General features: G+C 40.4%; 1 protein-coding gene across 8 annotated transcripts in view; it reads left to right on the forward strand.

Annotated features, from left to right (window-relative positions):
• The window catches only part of GAPVD1 (GTPase activating protein and VPS9 domains 1), a 108,533-nt gene that overhangs the window by 76,987 nt on the left and 15,100 nt on the right, over positions 1–16,446 (forward strand). For 5 of the 8 annotated variants that reach the window (XM_073021922.1, XM_073021921.1, XM_037994098.2 and 2 more), the window contains 7 exons: positions 2,244–2,321; positions 2,450–2,820; positions 6,688–6,775; positions 7,730–7,810; positions 12,782–12,904; positions 15,392–15,521; positions 16,300–16,409. In XM_073021922.1, coding sequence (XP_072878023.1) covers positions 2,244–2,321; positions 2,450–2,820; positions 6,688–6,775; positions 7,730–7,810; positions 12,782–12,904; positions 15,392–15,521; positions 16,300–16,409 — 981 coding nt within the window. The other 3 variants (XM_037994099.2, XM_008006246.3, XM_037994101.2) reach the window with 2 other exon arrangements.

Here is a 16,446-nt window from a genome sequence, read left to right on the forward strand (position 1 = left end):
GCCTGTGGTCCCATCTTTAAAGAAATAAAAAATTAAAAAAAATTAACAAAATGATCCTGTTACTTAAAGACAAGCAACTAATAGAGTTTGTTGCCAGTGATGAAATTCAAACTTTCAGACAAAAATTAGAATTTTGGAAACGTGTGTCTGCCTGCATGAGTTTGACAACTTCCTGTTGTTTTTAAAGACTTTTCTGGTGAGATTTGTGGTGATATGAAAAATGTGAATTTAACAGAGGACAAAAAGTTCATTGATTTGGTTTCAAATTCTACCTTGTAGCTATCCTTTAAAAAACTTTACTTCTCAAGATGTGGTAGAGTAGCAAAGAATAATATCCACAATTTTCTGAAAAGGCTACTAACATATTGTTCCTCTTCCAACTACATGTCCGTGTGAGGCCAGATTTTCTTTATATCCTTCAGCCAAAGCAACATTTTCAGCACATTGAAGCAGAAGCAGACATGAGAATCCAGCTGTGTTCTAAGCTGTGCATTAAAGATACTTGCAAAAAATGTTGAAGTGTCATTCTTTTCATTTTTTATTTTGGAAAATAATAGTTATTTTTAATTTTTTTAAAAAAAGCTTTTTGGTGTTACCATTAAATTTTTTTCTTTTTTTAAAAAATGGGGCCGGGCACAGTGGCTCACGCCTGTAATCTCAGCACTTTGGGAGGCCGAGGCAGGCGGATCACGAGGTCAGGAGATCAAGACCATCCTGGCCAACATGGTGAAACCCCGTCTCTACTACAAATACAAAAAATTAGCTGGGTGTTGTGGCGTGTGCCTGTAATGCCAGCTGCTCGGCAGGCTGAGGCAGGAGAATCGCTTGAACCCAAGAGGTGGAGGTTGCAGTGAACCGAGATCACACCACTGCACTCCAGCCTGGCGACAGAGCGAGACTTTGTCTCAAAAAAACAAAAAAAATGGACAGCCTCCCAAACCAGAGTCGATTCAGAGAGACTCCCATGTATTACCATTTAATGGGTATGTTAAATGAATTAATACATATTAAAACCTCAGTTTTAATTTCTAATATAGAATTTCAATAGATATAACCACTATAAACAAAAGCTCTTAGGGTCAGTAATTTTTTAAGTTGTAAAGATGTCTTGGCCAGGCATGGTAGCTCGTGCCTGTAATCCCAGCACTTTGAGAGGCAGAGGCGGGAGGAGTGCTTGAGCCTACGAGTTCAAGACCAGCCTGGGCAACATGGTGAGACCCTGTCTCTACAAAAAATAACGTAAAAATTAGCTGGGTATGGTGGTGTAGGTCTGTGCTCACAGCTATTTGGGAGGCTAAGGCAAGAGGATCACTGAAGCCCAAGAGGTTGAGGCTGCAGTGAGCTGTTTGCACTACTGCACTCCAACCAGGGTGACAGAGTGAGACCCTGTCTCTAAAAAAAAAAAAAAAAAAAAGTCCTGAGACCAAAATTTGAGAACTGCTGTTTTAGGCTATCTTTTATAATGATCTACCTATAGAACAAAAGTAAAAATCAAAAGGCATAATAGTACTCTCATTCATTATGGAAAGATAGCTTCAGACAAAAAAAAATAGCTTCAGACTAAAAACATTTAGATTAATAGTTTCTTTTTTATGTTTGAAATTTCCATCCTCCACATACTTCTCTGTTTTAAAGTTATTTGCTGAGAGCAGTGTTAGAACTTCAAGATTTACAACCTTTTATTTATACCCTGTCTGTACATAGTATTGCCCCTATGTTTATATTTTATTCATTTTTTAATTTTTAGTTCTTGTAAATTTTTGTAGAGACAAGGTCTCACCATCTTGCCCAGACTGGTCTTGAACTCCTGGGCTCAAGTGGTCCTCCCTTCTTGGCCTCCCAAAGCACTGGGATTATAGGCACGAGCCCCTACACCTGGCCTTCCCCCTGTGTTTTCAGGTGAGGGGAAGGCGAGGCTTAGGTAAGCTGTGACATTCTGAAAACATTGATAGTTTAGGTCTTCTGGCCTTGTTCTCTTTGCATGAACCATACTAGCATTTGGCCATTAGAAGTAAAGATGCCAGACCACTTAAATGTAAAGAAAATCTGTGTATGAAGATACTAATAAAAACAGAAAATAAATTGAAAGTAATCATTATTTGATTATTTTTTTCCTCGTATGCCTCTCAAGTTCTAATAGATCAAAAAAGGAACCATCAGAGAATACTTAGAACTCTTTAAACTGTGTTGAGACCATTTGTCCTAAGTTGTGGCTTGGTCTCACTGTTTCCTTCCTGTTCTAGGTGCCCACCAGCTGACCTCTCCTCCTTCTCAGTCAGAGTCTCTGCTGGCCATGTTTGATCCACTGTCTTCACATGAAGGTAAACCAGTGAAATGAACTTTTTCACTCATGTCATAGACAGGAGGAGGAAACCAAACCCCCTTGTTAATGCCTTTGTTAGAGAAGTTGTGTCTCAGTTACAAAACTTTTTTTTTTCCTGTGTTGCAGGGGCTTCTGCTGTGGTAAGGCCAAAGGTTCACTATGCTAGGCCATCGCATCCACCACCAGATCCCCCAATCCTGGAAGGAGCTGTGGGAGGAAATGAGGCCAGGTTGCCAAACTTTGGTTCCCATGTTTTAACTCCAGCTGAATTGGAAGCATTCAAGCAAAGGCATTCTTACCCTGAGAGACTAGTTCGAAGCAGGAGCTCTGATATAGTATCTTCTGTGCGGAGACCCATGAGTGACCCCAGCTGGAACCGGCGTCCAGGAAATGAAGAGCGAGAACTCCCTCCAGCTGCAGTCATTGGTGCTACTTCTTTGGTGGCTGCACCGCATTCATCATCTTCATCCCCGAGTAAGGACTCCTCAAGAGGAGAGGTATGGGATATAGGCCGTGAAGAATTGTGTTCTGCCTGCCTGGTTCTCTTGATGTCTGAAATTAACATGGAATATATAAATGTAGGATTACAGATAGAGAGTAGTGGCGATTAAAGATGATTTGTCAATCTAGTGTGCCCACAACCATAACCATTGGAAACCTATACAACTTTCGTTTTATAGTGATACTATCTTGCATTTTTGTGACACTTTTAGCTTCTCTCCAAGCAATTTTGTATCTGATTTTATTTAAGCGTTACAATATTCCTCTGAGATGTTAGATGAGGTTTTTTTTTTTTTTTTTTTTTTTTTTTTTTTTTGGTGAGATGGAGTCACACTCTGTCTCCTAGGCTGGAGTACAGTGGCGCAATCTTGGCTCACTGCCACCTCCACCTCCCAGGTTCAAACGATTCCTCTGTCAGCCTCCTGAGTAGGTGGGACTACAGGCATGCGCCACCATGCCTGGCTAAATTTTTGTATTTTAGTAGAGATGGGGTTTTACCATGTTGGCCAGGATGGTCTCGATGTCCTGACCTTGTGATCTGCCCACCTTGGCCTCCCAAAATGCTGGGATTACAGGCAAGAGCCACCGTGCCCAGCCCCATGACTATTTTTTATTTTAAACAACTATAAAGTTACAAACAAGTTGGAAGTACAACAAAAGAACACTTCCTTCCCATTTGAGAGCAAGTTGCCCGCATGATGCTCCAGTACCCCTAAACACTTCAGTGTAAGTTTCCTGCAAACAAGCAGATTCTCCTACACCTCATGGTACAACCATCAACTTCAGCAGATGAACATTGTTACATTACTACCAGCTACTTATGACACCCCATTCATGTGTCCCCAGTTGTCCCAGTAACATTTTTTATAGTAAGAAGATTCTATTCAGAATCACAGACTGCTTTTAGTTGTCATGCCTTTTTAGTCTCCTTCAGTCTAGAACAGTTCCTCATTTTTTTCCTGACTCATATGACCTGTACACTCTTGAAATTTACAGGCCATTTGTTTTCTAGAATGTTTGTCAGGTTAGGTTTGTTTGATGTTTTCTTGTGATTAGACTGCGGTTATTAATCTTTGGCAGGAATATCACTGAAATGACAGTTTTTTTCATTGCACCTTGTCAGGTAGCAGTTTTAATTTGTCCCATTTCTACAGTGTTCATTTGGAGAATTTGAGGAAATGTTGTCTACCAGGCTTTGCCACTGTAAAGTTACTCTTTTCCCTTTATAATTAATAAGTGTTTTCGGGGAGAGGGTACATAAAAAACATGTAACTATCCTGTTCTCCATCAAATTTTTAACTTACCTACTTATTATATCTATGGTCTTATGGTTTTCTGTCTTTTAAAAAAATTTGTGTGTGTGCGTGTGTGTGTTTTGTTGTTTGTTTGTTTGTTTCAGATAGGGTCTTGTTCTATCACCCATGCTGCAGTGCAGTGGTGCCAACACTGCTCATTGCAGCCTTAACCTCCCAGGCTCAGGCAATCCTCCCACTTTGGCCTCCCAAGTAGCTGGGAGTATAGGCTTGCACCACATGCCTGGCTAAATTTTTGTTTGTTTGTTTGTTTTTGTAGAGATGGGGACTGTATTGCCCAGGTGCTTGTCTTGAACTCTTGGACTCAAGCAGTCCTCCCACCCCAGCCTCCCAAGTGTTGGGATTACAGGCATGAGCCACCCACAGTGCCTGGCCCAGTTTTCTGTCTTGGTTAGGGTTTGTCACTATTACTTATTTTGAAGCCCAGTTGTCCCTAATTAGGCCAGTGGGAGCCCCTTCAGGCTGGCACCTGAGTTCTTTCAATGCACTGCTATTATTCTTTGAGCATATCTTTACTTTCTGGCCAAAGATGTTACAAGTGGATACTGTACTTTGTCCTAGTCAGCTCTTTCTTTAAGTAACCTTGTTTCTTTTAATGAAAAATGCAGGCTGGGTGCGGTGGCTCAAGCCTGTAATCCCAGCACTTTGGGAGGCCAAGACGGGTGGATCACGAGGTCAGGAGATCGAGACTATCCTGGCTAACACGGTGAAACCCCGTCTCTACTAAAAAATACAAAAAGCTAGCCAGGCGAGGTGGTGGGCGCCTGTAGTCCCAGCTGCTCAGGAGGCTGAGGCAGGAGAATGGCGTGAACCCGGGAGGCAGAGCTTGCAGTGAACTGAGATCCGGCCACTGCACTCCAGACTGGGCAACAGAGCGAGACTCCGTCTCAAAAAAAAAAAAAAAAAAAGGAAAAATACTTTTTTGGAAATTGAGATCTGGATACAGTGTTCATTTGCTGTAGGGGTGTTGCTGCTCCCAGGACTACTCAGTGAATAGAGCTAGGGAGTGTGTGTTACACATGTTTACCTGTGTGTTTTAATTATCTACCTTTCTCCATAAATAAGACCATGAACTTACACTGACACACTCAGTTTTAGTCCAAACACAACAGAATTTGTTTCATCTTTCTTCCTTTCCAAATTTGTAACTCCTTTCTCCAACAGTGAGAAATCTGCTTTCACTATTCTTCATGTGCATCCATCAGCTCCCCTGTATGTATTCAATTTCTCATCCCCACTGTTAAATTAACTTTTCCCTGGCACAGATGCCCTCATCTCTCTGCTGGGGTTCTGATAATTCTTTATCCCAGGTATATAGATGAAAAATGGAAATTAAGTGATTTATCCATGGTCACATGATAGGCTATTAAAGGCATTACAGTCCCTGTCCTTTGGCATGTTTTTTTTTGTTTGTTTTTGTTTTGTTTTGTGAGATAGAATCTCACTCTGTCACCCAGGCTGGAGTGCAGTGGTGCGATCTCGGCTCACCGTGACCTCTCCTCCCGGGTTCAAGCAATTCTCCTGCCTCAGCCTCCCAAGTAGCTGGGATTACAGGCGAGCACCACCACACCTGGCTAATTTTTGTATTTTTAGTAGAGATGAGGTTTCACCATGTTGGCCAGGCTGGTCTTGAGCTCCTGACCTCAGGTGATCCACCCGCCTCGGCCTTCCGAAGTGCTGGGATTACAGGTGTGAGCCACAGTGCTCAGCCCCTTTGGCATGTTTTAATGATAACTTAGTATAATTTTGATCAAAACATGAACTTTGAAGTTGCTTAGGTCTAGGTTTGAGTCTCAGCTGTGCCACATATAGGCTATGTAGCTTTTAGGAAGAGATTGTTTTAGTCTCATATTTTTTTTATCGATATAAAGGGCCTAATACAGGACCTATCTCTGAGGTTACTGTGAAAATTAAATGAGATGATACATATCCTTACTATGCTCAGTATTTGGCACATAGTACACACTTGGTTTTATTATTATTACTACTACTGCTACCATCTCTACTGCCCTTCTGGAGTTTATTTGTACTGCATTTACTTATTTCATAAGTATTTATCGAGTGCCCAGTCTATACCGGGCTCTTATTAAGGCTTCAGTTTATTAACAGTAATGAGTAGTGCCTACCCTCAAGCGGATGACAGTGGTACTTAAAAGGTAAACTACCTTGCTCCAGTAGTCAGCCTACATGGCAATAGGAGTTGTGCCTTAAGGCAAACAAGACTGGCTTTCTTATTTCACAAACTTACTTAAATCCTTTTTAGCCTGAGCAACATAGTAAGACCCTGTCTCTACAAAATAAAAACAAAACATTAGCTGGGCATGGTGGTGTGGACACCTGTGGTCCTAGCTACTTGGGAGTCTGATATGTGGAGGATTGCTTGAGCCAGGGAAGTCGAGTCTGCAGTGAGCTGTTATTGTGCTGCTGCACTCCAGCCTGGGCAACAGAATGAGATCCTGTCTCAAAACAAAAACAAACAAAAAGAAATTCTTTTCTTAGTAATTTATCCTGCTATTCAACTCCAAATAAAGCCTCCAACTTTTTCTACAGACTGAAGAACGCAAAGATAGCGATGATGAGAAATCAGACAGAAACAGACCTTGGTGGAGAAAACGTTTTGTTTCAGCCATGCCTAAAGGTAATTTTATAAAATATTAGAATGCTGTCTTAGCAATAAGAAGCAAAGCCCCAGAATCTCTTTCAGAGAGCCAATATCTCAATTCCTCTGTAAGACTTGCTGGGCCTAAGTTTCTAGCCACTTTGAGGGTGTAGAAAGTGGTTCCACTCAGATAAATGCTAAGGCAGAGCTTTAGAAACGTTCTTGTTTTTTGCAGGAAGTGGTAGTGGTCGTAAATGGAAGTCATGCCTGTCAGTATTGTTTAAATATCATATACCATTGAAGTTAAACATATAGAGGACTTTTGACATATATATTGCTATTAATTATTGCAGGAAAATGGGACACTATTGATAATTAAACATTGAAAATTCATCCTTTACATTCCTGGAATAAGTTGAAGCTTTTTATGTCTATGTTCATTGAGAATGTTTATACTGTAAATATCAGTGAGTGTTTGTTTTGGAAGGTAGCTGTATAAAATTGTTTACTTTTTTGGTGAACAGCCCGGCATCATTTGAGTTGGCAAAAGCATCTCTTCCTGAAAGAAGAGATCATCCAGGAGTAAAGCTAGAAACTTCTTCCAAAGGCCTCTTCTCAGCACGGTGGCACTCAGGAACTCTGGGGAGAGCTGCTTTCACGCCATACTCAAGCGCTTGATGAGGAGGAGAGAATGAAGCTAGGAGTTTTGAATGTGTTGTTTTTGAGCAGAGGTTAAGAGTCAGTGGTTTTGCTTTTAGTCCCAATGGATTCCTGTTAATTATTCTTCCTATGACAGATGACTCCAAAGCAGATTCTGAAAGCTCCTTTAAAAACCTTCATTACTATTTTAAGGACAATTATCAGTCAACACTTGGAATTTCTTAGCTTTTAAACTTTTCAGCCTCCTTTCACTTAGAAATGTTGGCCCACCAGTTAACTTCCGAGTAGTGCAGTATGTTATATGTCACACTACTGACTTTATTTAATTTCCAGCTCCTATACCATTTAGAAAGAAAGAAAAACAAGAAAAAGACAAAGATGATCTGGGGCCTGACAGATTCTCAACACTCACAGGTTTGTAGACCCATGGACTTCCTGGCTCCTTCATTCCCAGAGCACATATTTCATAACACTTTTTCTTGGGTGCCATAAGTGTTGCCTTTTTAGAAGAGTGTGTCTGTGTGTACAGTGGGGAGTATGTTCTTCATAGCTCTGTGGTTTCCAGTTGGCAGCCACAGTAAACCTCAGTGTGCTCTTCCTGCAGACTGCCACCACCATCATCATCCTCATTATCATAACTCCGTTTATGATGAGGCCCCTGATCCTGAGCCTCTAGGCATACCCTACAACTCAACATCTAGTGGGATGATGACACACAGTGCCTTTTAGGAAAGTGTGGTGACAGTTTTAGTGCTGTGCATGCTGTATCTTTGGATCATTGATGGAATAGTTTTCTTTAACATTGATCATAGAATTCTACATTTATTTTCATCTACAGTTTGTTCTTGATTATTCAGGATCACAGTGAAATTCTGTTTTACCTAATCATTTCCTTTTTTGTGATAAAGTGTTTGTTCAAACAATATCATAAATGCCAACCATTATAATGAAAGTTTTTAAAACTTTACTAATTTCTTACAGCTTGAACCATTTTAACACTGCCATCTGACCCAAGGAAAATACAGCTGGGGGTTGGGTTTTTACCTGATTAAGCGTTTGTATTTCTGCAGCTGCTTTTTGGCACATTATGAATGAGCACCTTAAAAGGAGAGTTTGAGAGTAGTGTTAATGACCAGCCTTGGGTATGATAGCTGTGTATTGTTTCCAGTGGCTATAGAGCATCTTGAGCAAGTTTGTTCAACCCACGGACCGCAGACCACAGGCAGCCCAGGACAGCAGGACAGCTTTGATTGCGGCCCAACACAAATTCATAAACTTTCTTAAAACAGTATGAGATTTGTGCAGGAACCCTTTTTTTGTTTGTTTGTTTGTTTTAGCTCATCAGCTATCATTAGTGTTAGTGTATTTTATGTGTGGCCCAAGACAATTCTTCTTCCAGTGTGGCCCAGGGAAGCCAAAAGATTGAACACCCCTGGTCTAGAGGGAAGTTCATTTCTCACCTCTTTTTTTTTTCATTTTGAATTGTTTTTCTACTAAGTTAAAATGAAAAATTTTTTCATTAAACAATTTTATTTAAAAATGGGATAGATAATAGGATAACATCCTCGTCAAAGAGTTCAGCATTACAGGTAGAATCCCATTTTAATGCCTGTTATTCTAATGTTTAGTTCCATATATTTATATATATTTCCATATCCTAGCATGTAAGTCCTTGCTTTATTTGAAATGGTGATTTCCCCAGAAGAAAGGGTTTTGAACAGCAGGAGATGTGCTTACAGGCCACAGATCCCGGCTGAGAGCAGCCAAGCCTGTCCTGTTCAGTCAGGAAATACTTGTTGACCATGTGACTCATGCCAGGCACCGTGCTAAGTGTTGTGGGTATTAAGTCAAATCACACATGACTCTTCAGGACCTTCGAGTCTGATTGGGAAGAGTTGGAGAGACATTGTCCTTTTGGCAAAATATTTCTGTATCCTTATCACATGTTCCTAATGTTAGAAGAACACCAGCGTTTACAAAGTGAATTACTCTTAATGACATCTCATGTTTTTAAAATGTTGACTCAATAGTTTTGAAGAAGTTATAAATTATTTTTATTGTTTGTTTGTTTGAAGGAGTTATATTTTATTTACCCTCTTTAGGCAGTATATTTTTCTTGGTTCTTGATATTGGAAATAGATCAATAGATTGGATATAGAAGCCAAGCAGAGTAGAATACGTCTTTTTCATAAAGTAATTCATTTTCTTTGGCTGTGATTCAAGCAGGTTAGCTTTCTTACTGGACCAGAAATTTCTATCCAGTCCTTATTAATGACTCATTGAAAGTTATCATTAAACCAATATAAAGATGTCATAGGAGGAAATTTCCTAGTAGTCTGTTCATAATTCTGTGACCCTAACTACTATTCTTTTCCTGTTATCTCCTAATCTGTTTCCATATTTATACATGGCTTTTTCTTGACTGAATTAGATTATACATGTCACTTTGTATTCTTTTTTTACCAAGTTATTTTATAAAACCTCTCCCAGTTTCTACTAGACATAGTTGAGTTTCAAATCATTTTTATTAGCTATAAAATAATCCTTCATGGTTTTACTGCAGTGTAAACGTTTTCTTACATTGACTATTTAAATTGTTCCCAATTTTTTATTATGAAATTAGTACTCACAATGCATTTATATGTATTGCATTTTTTGTTTGTTTTAATTATTCTCTGGGGGTAAAATTTTTAAGAACAGTGTTAATAGAAATAAAGATTATAAGCAACATTGTGGCTCTCACTCTGTTTAGCCATAGTGTAGTGTATTGTCCCTTTTTCAGACCTCTCAACAGCACTCAAAAGTAATAACCAACTGAGTAAGGTGGCACATGCCTATTATCCCAGCTCTTTTTGGGAAGCCAAAGTGAGAGATTGCTGAAGGCCAGGAGTTTGAGGTGACATTGAACTATGTGCCACTGCACTCTAGCCTGGGTGACAGAGCAAGACCTTGTTTCTTTTTTTTTTTTTTTTTTTTGGAGACGGAGTCTTGCTCTGTCGCCCAGGCTGGAGTGCAGTGGTGTGATCTCAGCTCACTGCAAGCTCTGCCTCCCGGGTTCACGCCATTCTCTTGCCTCAGCCTCCCGAACAGCTGGAACTACAGGTGCCCGCCACTACGCCCGGCTAATTTTTTGCATTTTTAGTAGAGAAGGGATTTCACTGTGTTAGCCAGGATGGTCTCAATCTCCTGACCTCGTGAGCCACTGCAGCCAGCCGTAATTTTTGTATTTTTACTAGAGACGGGGTTTCACCATGTTGGCCAGGCTGGTCTTGAACTCCTGACCTTAGGTGATCCGCCCGCCTCGGCCTCCCAAAGTGCTGGGATTACAGGCGTGAGCCACCACGTCCGGCGACCTTGTTTCTATTTAAAAAAAAAAAAAAAAAAAGCAGTAGCCAAAAAGTACTTCCCCTTCAAAACAAGATTCTGTAATGATAAATGCTTTATCAGTTTACATTTGGAGACAGATCAGATTTTATTAAGAATCTCTTATGAATTCAAATACTGTTATAGCAGAAATACTTAATTACTTTGGAAATCCTCTCTATATACAATTGTCCTTCAGCATACTCAGGGAATTGGTTCCAGGACCCTTGCTTCCCACCTCATACCCTAATCTGTGCATACTTGAGTCCTGCAGCTGGCCCTGTGGAACCTGTGTATGTGAAAAGTTGGCCTTCTCTATATGCTTGTTTCACAGCTCTCTGTGAAACGTAGTAGTTTCTTTTTCTTTTCTCTCTCTCTCTCTTTTTTTTTTTTTTGAGACAGTGTCTTGCCCTGTTGCCCAGGATGGAGTATAGTGGCATGGCGTGATCTCGGCTCACTGTAATCTCTGCCTCCTGGGTTCAAGCGATTCTCCTGCCTCAGCCTCCCTAGTAACTGGGATTATAGGCATGCGCCACCACGCCCAGCTAATTTTTTATTTTTAGTAGAGTTGGGGTTTCACCAAGTTGGCCAGGCTGGTCTCGAACTCCTGACCTCAGGTGATCCGCCTGCATTGGCCTCTAAAGTGCTAGGATTACAGGCGTGAGCCACCGTGCCCAGCCTAATACAGTATCTTCAGTCTGCATTTGATTGCACAAAACTGTATAAATGGACCTGTGCAGTTCAAACCCATGTTGTTCAAAGGTCAACTGCAGTTTACTACAATTTTACGGAGACATGAAAACCATGTATTTGTTTCACGAAAACAAAGGAAGAGCCTATGAGCATGATACTTAACTTGTGTATGTCTTGATTTCGTCTTCTGTAAAATGAGGATGTTAACAATATTTCTCTGTAAGGTTGTTTGATCAGTAATTAAGATAATCTCTATAAGGTGCTTAGCACAGTTCCTGGCATGGTAAGTGCTCAATAAATATTATCTGCTATTAGCTGCTGTGAACACAAACACGAACACACACACACACAATACGTATATGTATATATACACATATGTGTGTGTGTGTGTATATATATATATATAAAATCTAGTGATTTTGATGTGTTTTTGTAATTTTTAGAAAATGGGATTCTACCAGAATGTGAACATTTATGGTCACCTGCCTGGGCTAGGTCTATCCAGGAGTTTGTGTTTCACTGTGGAACTTTGTCCTGTAGATCTATAGCAATCCCTTGCTTTAACAACCCAGTTGACTACTATTTTAGATTCCAGGATAATATTTTTGATGTGCTTATTTTGAAAGAGTAATGGTCCTGTCAGTAAACAGTGCTGCATTTGTGATTGTGATAAGCTTTTTCTCTGTGCATCCCAGGTACAATTCCAGCACTCCCCAAGAATGTCTAGATTCTGTAGGAGTGCCTCTGACATCAGTGCATGCACAAAAGTGCTCTGTTCCAGCAGCTGCACTGTCATGGTGAGATCTAGTGAGAATAGAATATGAATATTGTTAGTTTTCAAATGCGTGGAGAGAGATTCATAAAGGAAGAATGGAAAAAGACATTTGTTATTATTTAAAGGGGTTTAAGTCTAAGTTTGAATAGTTTTTTTTTTCCTCCTTCAACATAGAGATGTCCGAATAAATGAAGTCTGCATGTAAAAATGCACTGTTGGAAGTTCTGTTAGCATGAATTGCTGATAACAGTGATTTGAGTGCAAACACTTTAGAAATCTGTCATCCATTCAGTCTGCCCTGAACTTTGACACTGTCATTCTGGTGATGATGAGAAGGTGGAGCTACTCTTCCCAATTTCCTGCTTTGGCAAGGCTCTCAGACCTAGAAATGGGATGAGTAGGCAGCTGCATGGTGCCTTTTAACATTGAGATATGTGCTCTTTTAAAGTCTTACCTCCTAATCCGCCTTTGGGATTATGCTACTGGTGTCATACTAACATCAGAGTTGGTACAAACCGAAGGGGCTAATTCTCTCTTTCTCCTTTCCCTTGCAGATGATCCCAGCCCTAGACTCAGTGCACAAGCTCAGGTCGCTGAGGATATTCTGGACAAATACAGGAATGCCATTAAACGGACCAGCCCCAGTGATGGAACAATGGCAAACTATGAAAGTACAGGTGATAATCATGACAGAGATTTGAGTAATAAACTTTTATATCATAGTGACAAAGTAATCTGAATTTAAGTGGCCTTTAAAAGAAAGAATAGCTAAGGGAATCAGTTTACTACCTCAAAATTACAGACTACCTAAACAAATGTTTAAATTGATGTCCTTCTCTGGATTCTCCCACTAGCCCTGGGTACCCCTGAATGTTCAGATGCCTTAGAGTTGTCCTCCTTTGCATCTGGGGTGACTGGCCCACAGGGAGTTGGGGCATATTTTAATGGGAGGAGGTTCTTTTTCAATGTCTACAGCTTTGTAATTTTATCCAGTTACGCACTCTCAGTATAGCTATGGGAGCAGACTATTGGGACAAGTTATCCATTGTCACCTGGTACTTATTTTAAAGGATTCTGTTTTCCTCATAATAGAATACTGAATAGCTTTCAGAAAAATGAGATATAGTCCCCAAGATAAATGAAGAGAAAAAATGTATAAAAGCATAAATACGGGCTGAGCATGGTGGCTCACACCTGTAATCTCAGCACTTTGGGGGCCAAGGTGGGCAGGTCACTTGAGGTCAGGAGTTTGAGACCAGCCTGGCCAATGTGGCAAAACCCCATCTCCACCAAAGATACAAACAATTAGCTGCATGTGGTGGCAGATGCCTGTAATCCTCAGATGGCTGAGGCATGAGAATCGCTTGATCCCAGGAGGCGGAGGTTGCAGTGAGCTGAGATGACGCCACTGCACTCCAGTCTGGGCAACAGAGCGAGACCCTGTCTCAAAAAAACGAAAAAAACAAAAAAAAAACCCCAAAAAAGAAAACATAAACATAAATAGTATACTGCATAAATATGTGTTTATGCCTATATGCACATAGAGTATCTCCTGGTAGAATCTTCCAGCAAACTGGTAATGTTAGTTGGCTCTGAGGAAGACTTCTAGGAAGCCTCAGAGGGAGAGGGGGTGGAAAGGAGAATTTCCTGTATTTTTTTATTTTGAATAGTTTCCAAATAACAGAAAAATTAAAAGAATAATACAATGAACGTTCATCTACCCTCTATCTAGACTTAACAATTTTTAACATTTTGCCACATTCCCCATATATAGAGTGTGTGTGTGTATGTGTATATGTGTATATATACATGCATTTTTTTTTGTTGTTGTGTTTTTGGTGAGACAGTCTCACTATGTTACCCAGGCTAAAGTGCAGTGGCACAATCATGGTTTACTGCTGCAGCCTCAACCTTCCCAGGCTAAGGTGATCCTCCCATCTCAGCTTTCTGAGTAGCTGGGACCACAGGCACGTTCCACTGTGCCCAGCTAACTTTTGTATCTTTTTGTAGAGATGGGACTTCGCCGTGTTGCCCAGGCTGGTCTCTCCCTGTATTTTTTTCTGAAGCATTTGAAATTATTTCCAAAGAATAAGGAAATTTTCATATATGAACTCAATATATTTATTATGTTTTGGAACTTTTTAGTCTTTTAAATTTTTTTTTTTGGAGAGATGAGGTCTCGCTATGTTGCCCAGGCTGGTGTTGAAATCATGAGCTCAAGCGATTTTTCTGTCCTATGCCTGGCCAAACTTTTTATTCTTTTTGATTGTATACATGTATGTATTGTATTATATATTTCTTTTGTGTGTGTGTTTTTTTATTTGAGACGGAGTCTTAATTCGTTGCCCAGGTTGGAGTGCAGTGGCGCAATCTCGGCTCACTACAACCTCCACCTCCCGGGTTTAAGCAACTCTCCTGCCTCAACCTCCCGTGCAGCTGGGACCACAGGTGTGTGCCACCACACCTGGCTGATTTTTGTATTTTTCATAGAGATGGGATATCACCATGTTTGTCAGGCTGGTCTTGAACTCCTGACTTCATGTGATCCACCCACCAAGGCCTCCCAGAATGCTGGGATTACAGGTGTGAGGCACTGCACCCAGCCATGTATTATATATTCTTGATTAAGACATGAAACCAACTTTGCAAACCACAGATCTGACCTTGTTGCATTTGTGAGTTGGTCCCCTGACTCGCTCTTGGGTGTAGCAGGAAGACCTCCAGTAGAGAGTCAGGAGACCTGAACCCATAGTCAATCTTGGCCACTGGCCAACCAAGGAATTTAGAGCAAGCCATTTTCTGACTGGGCAGGAGTCCATGTCTATAAAATGAGGGTATAAAATGATTTTTGAAGCCTCTTTCAGTTCTCTGCTTCAGTGATTCTAAGATGTTAACTTTATTAAGTTAATGTGGACTTTCATTGTTGTGCATTAGTATCGGGATAAGAAGTAAAACCACTCTCTTCTCAGCAGCTAGTCTCTTGATACATAATTGTTGCTGTTGATAATTCAGTTAAGTATTTGAAGTTTTTCTTTCTTTTTTTCCAGAGAACTCTTATTGTTAGTCAATGGTAATTTATTCTTGAGTTGCTGTGAATACCTACTAGTGCCATAATATTCCAAATGAACCTGGTTATCCATTTCTTGGGGGTGGGTTTTGTTTAGAGGTTTTGGGTGATGGTGAAAGTGCACATGATTCTCCCCGTGACGAGGTACTGCAGAACATCTCAGCTGATGATCTCCCAGACTCTGCGAGCCAAGCAGCCCACCCGCAAGATTCAGCTTTCTCTTACAGGTATTTCTTTTATAGGATTTGGAACTTTAGGGTTTGGACTTTTCAGCACCATTGCAGTCACGTCAAGTCAAGTGATGTGTTGAGTCAATAAATGTATAAAGCAGGGAGAGAAAAATGAAATGCTATTTACTAAGAAGACTTTGTTTCAGTTGTAGATGTTATGTATCAAAGGTGTTAATTCAAGGACTTAAAAAACTCACTGGGCGTGGTGGCTTACCCCTGTAATCCCAGCACTTTGGGAGGCTGAGACAGGTGGATCACTGGAGCCCAGGAGTTGGAGACCAGCTTGGGCAACATAGCGAAATCTTGTCTCTATAAAAAAGAAAAAGAAAAAAAAATGAAGAAAGGATTTCTTGTCAGGTAGTGAGCTTATCTTGTGGCATCATCAGTGTTTCTGGAGAGATGTGCCAAGAGATGTTCCAAATCTGAGTGCTGGGGGCTTCTGACTTCCGTGGTTCCTCCCACTCTGCCATAATATGCTTTTCCAATTCTTATAGCACCGGTCATAGAACTCGGTGTATGAAAAAAGGTCAGAAAGGATTTGTTGTTTGATTCTGGTGCCTTAAAGAATGGTCCTTGCCCCAAGCACTTTTATCACCTGGCTCCTTGGGTAATTAGAAAGCCTGTTCTTTTAAGTGGAGTGTCAGCTAAGAATCATCTTTTTAAAAATGTTTGAAACATTTGAGTCCTAAGGTAACATTAATTTATATAGTAAATATTTGTAAAATGTGAGCATATCTGGCTAAAGAAATTAATGTATTTTCTACTCATTTTTCAGAGATGCGAAAAAGAAACTGAGGCTTGCTCTTTGCTCTGCGGACTCTGTTGCCTTCCCAGTGCTGACCCACTCAACAAGGAATGGTTTACCAGACCACACAGACCCAGAAGGTAAATTGCTGCAAGATCATTTAAGTTTTCCTATGTT

This window comes from Chlorocebus sabaeus, chromosome 12 (assembly GCF_047675955.1).
Source record: "Chlorocebus sabaeus isolate Y175 chromosome 12, mChlSab1.0.hap1, whole genome shotgun sequence".
Classification (NCBI taxonomy): domain Eukaryota; kingdom Metazoa; phylum Chordata; class Mammalia; order Primates; family Cercopithecidae; genus Chlorocebus; species Chlorocebus sabaeus.